The sequence below is a fragment of the Trichomycterus rosablanca genome, chromosome 27, assembly GCF_030014385.1.
Source record: "Trichomycterus rosablanca isolate fTriRos1 chromosome 27, fTriRos1.hap1, whole genome shotgun sequence".
In the NCBI taxonomy this organism is placed as follows: domain Eukaryota; kingdom Metazoa; phylum Chordata; class Actinopteri; order Siluriformes; family Trichomycteridae; genus Trichomycterus; species Trichomycterus rosablanca.
The window spans coordinates 1,663,339-1,672,493 of record NC_086014.1 but is presented as its reverse complement, the minus strand read 5'-3'; the positions used below and the strand labels follow the sequence as shown (position 1 = coordinate 1,672,493).

The window sequence follows — 9,155 nt, the reverse complement described above, 5'->3', positions numbered from 1 at the left end:
TCAGTGATGGTTTGGGCTGCCATATCATGGCATTCCCTTGGCCCAATACTTGTGCTAGATGGGCGCGTCACTGCCAAGGACTACCGAACCATTCTGGAGGACCATGTGCATCCAATGGCGGTGCCGTGTAACAGGATGACAATGCACCAATACAGACAGCAAGACTGGTAAAAGATTGGTTTGATGAACATGAAAGTGAAGTTGAACATCTCCCATGGCCAGCACAGTCACCAGATCTAAATATTATTGAGCCACTTTGGGGTGTTTTGGAGAAGCGAGTCAGGAAACGTTTTCCTCCACCAGCATCACGTAGTGACCTGGCCACTATCCTGCAAGAAGAATGGCTTAAAATCCCTCTGACCACTGTGCAGGACTTGTATATGTCATTTCCAAGACGAATTGACGCTGTATTGGCCGCAAAAGGAGGCCCTACACCATACTAATAAATTATTGTGGTCTAAAACCAGGTGTTTCAGTTATTTTGTCCAACCCCTGTATATAGTATATATATCAGGGAGACTCGGTCCATGTACTTGAAAACCCCTGGCCCACCACCACCGAGGGTCTCAAGGTCAGAGCTCGAGTCATGATGGGTGCCACTGGCCGGGCTGGATGCTTTACAGACACAAACTGGCATCATGCTCGAGAGGGAATCTTCTTCCTGAGAATACAACAGCAGCTCCTACTGTCTGATCGAGCCACTGGAACTAGAAGTGACGAGCCCTTGGTCCTCGGTATGTTTTGTTTATGCGCTCTGTGGGTTCACGTGTCGCTGGGGGCGTGTGGAATCCTCTTCTTGAGGCTGTAACAGCAGAGAAGTGACGAGCCCTTGGTCCTCGGTATGTTTTGTTTATGCGCTCTGTGTGGAATGAGTAGCTTGGGAGATAAACAGTCACAGAAATCCTTTAATAACTACTGATCAGGAACGAAGGGCGTCTGAGCCGTGCATATCTGGAGGTAAAAACCGTGATCAAAGAAACTGGATGATTTAATGTGAAGCTGCTGTTTGGTTTCTGATTTGTCTTTTATAAAACTAATAAAGATTCTAATATAAAAATAAAAAATAAATCAGACTTGTGCTGTAGCGTTTGTGCTTCTTTCCCATATGGCGCTTTAATGAATATTTAATCACAAAGCTACTTGTGTGCTGTTATAATGATTCATGTTTTCTTTCTCTACGCTGCTTTTGTGCATCTTTAAGAGGAAATAGACGCACAAGCAGCTTGACTTTTTCACTGAATTAACGACTTATGAGAAATTGCATTAGGTTTGGTTTAAGTGTTTTATATAAGCAGAGCTCATCACAGAAGCATAATTACATCCATGTGCTTCACTTTTGTTTTAGCAGAGACAGAAATGTAAAAGAATAAAGGCTTTTGTGCGTCGCCTCTGACAATCCGTCACTTTTTACATGTGCTGAATGAATAAAATATCCACCGAGCAATTCTACCAGCTCATTTAGGGTTTCTTTTGTTCGTTCTACAATGGACTGATCATAATGCATAACTGCTAGTCTGAGAACCGGAATAATATAAACGTTTTACAAAAGCCCATTTTTAGAACAGTTGGGACTTTTTGTAAATTGCAATAAGAAGTCTGTGATGTGTTATTTCTCTAGAATCTACATGCTTTATAGACACTCAAAATAAATTGGGACGGGGCAAAATAAGAGTAAAATGTTCATAAAATATAAGCTACAGGGTTTTGAACCATCTCTATATTTCTACATGTTTTATAGACACTCAAAATAAATTGGGACGGGCCAAAATGTTCATAAAATATAAGTTACAGGGTTTTAAAACCTTCTGGCAACAGGTGAGGGGATCATGATCAGGTATGAAAAGACAGTTGTACAGTTGCAGCCTAGCGGTTAGGGTACTGGACTAGTAATCAAAGGGTCGCTGGTTCAAGCCCCACCACTGCCAGGTTGCAAGGCCCTTAACCTTCAATAGCTTAGACAATATGCACTGTAATTCGCTTTGAATAGAAGCGTCTGCTTGATGCTAAAAATGTAAATACAGCACGCAAAGATGGGGCGTGGCTCACCACTGTGTTCCAAACTTCCATGAGAGAATTGTCAATCAGACCGAATTCACCATCTACTGTACATAATATTGTAAAACAAATATCAGGGAAGCTCAGTTTATGCAGAGCAAGGCCGGAAACCACTTCTGAATGTGTGTGAGCCCTAACAAAAATTCGGGAGTACTTCGGAAAACTGTTGTTACTCAACACAGTGCGCCGCTGCATTAGAAAACGAAACCTGAACTTTTTGTAAACAGAAGATCAAATCCATACAGAAACACGACCACTTCAGACACCGGTGTTGGACGAGAAGGCCTGGTTTGTAATAAATGATCCAGTTAATACCAAATTTGTTGAAGTGAGATGGATTTTAGCATATTGGAAGTTTATAGAACTGATTTTATACACCTGTTAGCAATGGATGTGGCAGAAACACCTCAACCTAATAACACGTAGGCCCAAATGTACGTGTATAAACCTGTGTGTGTACGAGCAGTAAAATAAGTAGCTATATAAATTCACTCTGATCAGTCCAAGCTCGACGACTTTTCTTATTCATGAAAAGACAGATGGCAGATAAGTTAGAGAAGAAATTCTAATCTTTCTCTCGGATTAACGACCAGAGACGCCGAGGCTCAGGAGATAAAATCACTTCTTCTTTTTCTCCCCTCCTCTAAGCTTGTGCTTTGTTTGGGAAGTCGATGAGGTAGTGATAATTAACGCTCTCCGAATCACACAGAAAGGGATTTGAGATTTAATATAAAAATACATACTTTTTCCTGGAGATCTGTTCCAGTATGATGGGAGCAGATTAAAGCACGTTAGATTAGCACTGCTTATAGTTAGAGATCTTTCTTATACACCGATCAGGCATAACATCATGACCACCTTTCTAATATTGTGTTGCCAAAACAGCCCTGAAGCCTGAGCCCTGTCGAGGCATGGACTCCACTAGACCCCTGAAGGTGTGCTGTGGTATCTGACAAACAACCCCTCACTAAAAATTAAAAGGGAGAAAAAGGTACAACAAACTTTATGATTATACGATAAGATTCATTGGCTACACGTCTGTTTGTAGGATTTAAAACTGCTCTTATTACTCAACGACTATTAATAATGATGATTTAAATACTATGATGATGGAATCAAAAAAGGTCCCAGCCCGTGTGTATTTATAAAAATATATTTCACAAAGTAGGAAACAGTACATGGGTATCTTAGATTACAATACGCAGAGTAAATAATTGAACATACAAGTATATAAGCAGTAAAGCACGGTAGAAAAGAATGATCCGAATGCGAGTCTATACTGTCCACAGCTCATCTACTGAAACGTTCCGTATCGAGGATGGTTACGGATGAAGGGCGCACGCAGGCGTGGTGCCAGTCAGAGATCTTGAAGATGTGCGAGAGCCAACGTGCATAGACCGAAAAAAAAAAGATTCCCAAAGAAAGCTGAGGATGTCTGCATGGACTATGTACACTGCTCTTTTTATTTTATTATTATTTATTATTATTTTTATTATTATTTTTGAGTTTCTTTACAGCTCTGCAGGTTATGATTTATGGAATCCTGACTGGCGGGTTATACACACATCTGGTCGTGGATATGAACGTATATGTGATGTGCTGAGCCGTTGTGCTTGATATGATCACTCTAAACACTGCGTACAGCAGATCCGTATATACACGACACAGCCTCGACTCAACCTCCCACCTAAATCCCTACACCATCCGATAGTCCGACTCTGGTCTTATCTGCTTTATAGAGACAGGTTTACCTGAAATGAAACGTACACAATGTTCTACTTACCGCACATGGAGCAGATCGACCTAGGCACACTGTGTCTGAGGCTAATGAAGCTAATGGGTAATGGAAGACTAGAGTTTAGCATCGTGCGACCTATCCACAATATTTCAGCATGAAAGTCATCTGTAGGACAAAAATAAACAACAAATAAATAACAGCGTTACCAACCGCACAAACTGTGCAATGCAAATAATGCATGATCAGTATTAATTATAGATAGTTTTGCTAGGAAATGCAACATTTCTGTAAGTGTTTGGTTTTCCTATTCATTTAAAATCACTATTTCATATAATAGTTATTAAATTGACTTTAGATTGTATCGTGTCTTCTTATGTTTTGCTCTAGTTTCTGTTTGTGGTAAAATTATGATAATTTAACATTATAAACACATTTCAAGATCTAAAACTCCAAATACCTCCAAAAAATGTGTTTTTCTGCTGGTGAAGTTGGTACAGAGTTCAGCAGAACTGTTGTTTATCCGAAGCTCTCCTGTACAAGGTTTACAAATCAATGATATATATTTAGCTACCTAGATAAGGTACAGTGATTATTATTAATTAACAGTCTAATACAGTATAGTAGGAGACCAGTGCTGTAGCTCAGTCTGACACAGTGAGCGACCAATCATCACAGGCCAGTATACACAAACAGACCAGTAAAGAAAGTACTGTCTGTATACGGTACATAAGCACGGTCTAAAAAAACTATGTTTAACAATTACAACGTCTCCGTTCACATAATAGTTCGTATGATTCCCTCAGCACTACATACTGTGTGCATGACTTCGGTCGTATTTGGTCCAGTCACTGGTTGGCGGCATTAAGTGCAGTCTTAAAAAATGCCGTCTGCAGCAGTCAGAGAAGAAAAGCTCAAAGTTTTCCAAGATCCAAATCATCAAAAGTTTGGTGACACTTAAAACTGGCACGAAACTAAAACTATTCAGGAGCATAAAATGAGTATTCTTTAAGAGCTCTAGTCAGGAGAAAGCTGGCAACCTTGAAAATACTTTAGAGTTCTAATAGGAATAACTTATCTCTGCTTACCTACTGACTGTTTTTACCTACTGACCAATACGTGCAGACCTGTGACACCCAGGTGACCAACTACTGTAAAAGAACTGCACACAATTCGGAGGTCTGAGGATGGGACGGACGTTTCCCCGGATGAGTGTGACGTTGACGTGCAGTTTGCTGACATGCTGAGTTTGTAGCTTCGTAGCCTCAGTGCAAAACTAAACAAGGAAGCTTCAGTCTGCATATGAGCAACTTGATTTCAGGTAAATGGAACATTGTGGACGTTTTAACCGCAGTACTGTTCAACGATTTTTTTTGCACTTTCTGTCAAAAAAATACACGGAAGCTGAAAAAGAGGATCAATTGAAATGACGTGACTTGTTTACTCGCAGCACGAAACGATGAATATTTATATATTTATAAATCATACTACGCTAATGAAGCAAACACGACCCATGTTCCAAAAAAAGTTGCAATACGAGCGTATTGAATGTTAGCTTCTGTAAAAAGAAGGCCTCGTTGTTTCTACATTTCTCTTTTTTTCTGTGTGTTCAGTCTCTTATAGGCTACTGATGTTCACAAGAGCGTGAATACAAACGGGTGTATAAAGCGAGCCACACGAGGCTTTTCGGCAAATCCGGCAACTCTGTATCAAACCCTATCTCAACTAGGAACTATTAAAGCCGATATTCTACACGTATCGCACCGGTAATCGTACATACATACATTCAACATAGTAATGGAGACCATATATTGCTTTTTAGTCGTTTTTTTTTTGTCCTCAGATTGCCAGGATGACGTTAGAAGACGAGTCCGGTTCTCTCTGGGTCGGTCTGAGGCCTCCGCGTTTCCGAAACTTCTCGTCTCCGAAGTGAAACGGTCCTTTGATTATGTGGCCGCCGAGCATCCGGGGGGGTCACGGTAAATAAACAAACGTCCGCAAACTTTGCTTGATCTAAACGACGACACGTCTACAACAGCTATCTCCGTGGTAAAGTTCGGCCCCGGCGTTACGTCAACGTGTTTTTGGAGAACTAACGCTAAGTTTTGCTCTAAAAGTGTTTGATAAAAGTGTTTCCTCCCATTGGAACCAGATGTACAACCCAGCGCGTTTTTACTGGACCGGCAGATCAAGTTTCCTTGTCGCTCTCGCCCACCGAATAGAGCTCGCCGAGTCTTCGAAAGCGCGGCCCCCACTCTCTGAGATAATCGAAATTCTGGTCCGAATCTGACGAGGCCGTTTCCAGCGAGCTCAGCGACCCGGCCATGGAGCCCCGCCCCTCGTAGCCGTAGATCTGAATGGAATCGTACGGTGGCGCCGTGGGGTCGTTGTCGGCCTCGTGCAGCCGGACGTTGATGAACTCGTCGATGTCGACGCCGTTGGTGGCGGGTCTCAGCCCCGCCCGGACGCTGTAGCTGAGCTCGGGTTTGATGTCCTTGCGCGGCAGGTAGCCGTTGATGCCGTCGGGGTTCTGCAGGGTGGCGATGTCGAAGGCCTCGGTGTCCTCCTCGCCGCCGCCCTCGTCGTCGTACGTGATGATGTTCTCGCGCACGTCCTCCTCGTCCTTGATGATCAGTGGCTCGCTCTTGTGCCGCCGGAGGGTAACGAACAGCACCACGATCACTTCAGAGACAAACAACAATAAATAAATTAATACATTAACTAATCAGCTACATAATAAATAATTAAGACGAGTGACCAATCACAGCGTGCATTACCCAGCAGTAGGATGATGCAGGCGAGGATTGCGATTAGCGCCCCCATGCTGAGGCCGATGGGCAGGACGAACGCCTCCACGTTGCAGGACTGCACCACGCCGTCCCTGCTGCAGCCACACACACGGATGGTCAGCGTGTTGGTGCTGCTCATGGGTGGATCTCCGTCGTCACTCACCACGATGGGTAAGAGGTACAGCTCCTGTCTCTGGCGCCGGAACAAGTCGTGTTTGGCTAAAACGCTGATCGAGTTGTCTGAGGAGCGAGAGAAAACAGTGTGAGGTTACGTACTGGCTATTCAGTTTACACTGGACATCTGCAAGTCAGGTATAAACGCGGTATGTGCCGTTTGTGTAGATCACAAAGTTTAAAGAGCATCATTACATTTATACACAGAATTCAAAGGTTCTATATATGGTTTCCTTAAAGTCTACAGGGGGGTTTTGGAGTGTCAAGTATTACAATAAATATTTTTATTTAAATCTTCATTATTTAACACAAAATAAATAAATACATTTATGGAATTAAATCTATGGGTGGTTGGGGATGTGTGTCAGGTATTACATTAGATATATTTTAATTAAAATCTTTATTATTTATATGTTTTAGCACAAAATACATTATTAAATAAATAAATAAATAAATAAATAAATAAATAAATAAATAAATAAATAAATAAATAAATAAATAAATGAATATAAAAATTTACATAGAATTAAATCTATGGGGGTTGGGGATGTGTGTCAGGTATTACATTAGATATATTTTAATTAAAATCTTTATTATTTATATGTTTTAGCACAAAATACATAAATAAATAAATAAATAAACTTAAAAAGAACCTTAAAAAGAATGAGTTTTTTCTTTAGGTTTGGAGATATTAAACTTTTAAAATTACATTCTATTATTTATATGTTTTAACACAAAATACATACATTCATTAATACATAAATAAACAAATAAATACATTAATGAATAAATAAATAATTGAGCTTTTCGTCTGCTCTACTGGAGGTAATACTGTTGTTTTTATTTATGTATTTATTTTTATATTATTAGAAGAAAATGATTACTGAACTATGGCTGGTATGTGTTCATAATATGTCCAAAAGTTTGTGAACACTCCTCCAAATACAATGATCATGACAATGCGAGTGTTCACCTGCTCAACATATTTACTTAGTAACACAGAACAACAGTAACAGACCAAACTTCAGCTTCTTAGCATCTGTGCTCATCATCCGACGGATAATTTCCACGCTTGGAACTTTTACTTTAAAGCTCTTTAGGCGTCTTGTCTGCAGCGCAAATGGATTTCTAATAGTCTGAAACGCTCGGTAGAAAGAAAATGGCAGAGAGAAATGAAATAGGTAGACGAGAACACATCAAGGTGGCGTGAAAGTCGAGATAATGCAGCGACGAGAGCGATAAACGAACGACGGAAATGACTTTCTTTTTTTCATCATGAAGGGCTTTCTGAGGAGCGCTGGCTTTAATCTAGTCTAAACACATCACCTCTGTGCCGAAAGCAAAGTGCATAACGGCGGCCGCGTAACGGCGCATCCCTGCTAGGACGAGCACGCGGCGGATTTAATTTAACTTAATAAACACGTTAATGAAAAACACAAAGGTGACTATTTTGTGTCTCTAATATCATGAGGCAATTATTTGCCAATGTGTTGGGCTGCTTTATCATTCTAATTACAGTCGTATTCCTGCCTTTATTGTGTGCCACAAACCAGAGAGGAAATTGTCCGTCATCCATAATAATTTGTCTTATTTGGGGAGGAAGTTCTGACAGCAGCTTCGACTTTACGGCTTCATAAGTTCACGCTTCTGTTGGATTTATTTACACGTGCTTTGGTACGACTGCTGGAATACATCATCTGATAATCTGAGTGGTAAAAAGTGTGAGTGAGTACAAACACTAAGATTGCAGGAGTGGGTTTAGAGGTGCTCGCAAACAACATTTAAAAGGAGGCAAAACGTTTAATAACACTGGATCACAGAAAACATTTTTTTGTCTGCTACTTGGAGTGTTTCATGTGTCCTATACTAAATCGAGTGTGCAGAGTTTAAATCTGTAGACGAATTTTGCCTATGACGTCGGGTTCTGAAGTTATACTCTGTATCATTGGTTATTCAAACAGACGCGAGAAACTGTTTTTGTATCTGTTATACAGCCACTGTGCATAACTAAATTGTGGTTCAAAACTGCTAGAGATTACAAAAACTGCTTCACATTAACAAACGTGTAACTGAAAAGTTCTCGTGAGTCTTTATGCAATGCACAATTGCACATACAGTGTTCAAAAGTGCTTCAGGCACGTGCTTTTGCGCTTGTGAGTGTCTGTTGTTGACCGCTGCAGAAACCAGCAGTAGTCGCCCATCATGTTGGGGTTGAAGTGACTTTGATATCTTTTTTCCATGGTGGCAATATCCTGGTGGAATCGTTCCCCGTGTTCATCACTCACATCACCCAAATTTGAAGGGAAAAAATCCATATGAGAATGTAAGAAATGAATTTTGAGTGACATTCGGCAGCCGAGTTGCTGATACGCTGCTAACATGTTGCTCACAAGTTCAGCATG

At 40.8% G+C, this 9,155-nt stretch overlaps 1 protein-coding gene and 1 long non-coding RNA gene across 2 annotated transcripts in view; both read right to left on the bottom strand.

Moving 5' to 3' along the window:
* Positions 1–3,192: 3,192 nt before the first annotated feature.
* On the bottom strand, positions 3,193–4,735 carry LOC134303924 (uncharacterized). Its single transcript, XR_010007725.1, has 3 exons — positions 4,251–4,735; positions 3,839–3,958; positions 3,193–3,420 (listed from the first exon to the last, which is right to left on the bottom strand). It is a non-coding gene; the product is annotated as an uncharacterized LOC134303924 (long non-coding RNA).
* Positions 4,736–5,303: 568 nt separating this feature from the next.
* cdh8 (cadherin 8) overlaps positions 5,304–9,155 on the bottom strand; it is a 131,260-nt gene continuing 127,408 nt past the window's right edge. Inside the window, exons 11-12 of the mRNA XM_062989397.1 lie at positions 6,568–6,819; positions 5,304–6,472 (exon numbers count right to left, since the gene is read on the bottom strand). Coding sequence (XP_062845467.1) covers positions 5,979–6,472; positions 6,568–6,819 — 746 coding nt within the window. The 3' untranslated portion in view covers positions 5,304–5,978. The remainder of the gene's footprint in view (positions 6,473–6,567; positions 6,820–9,155) is intronic.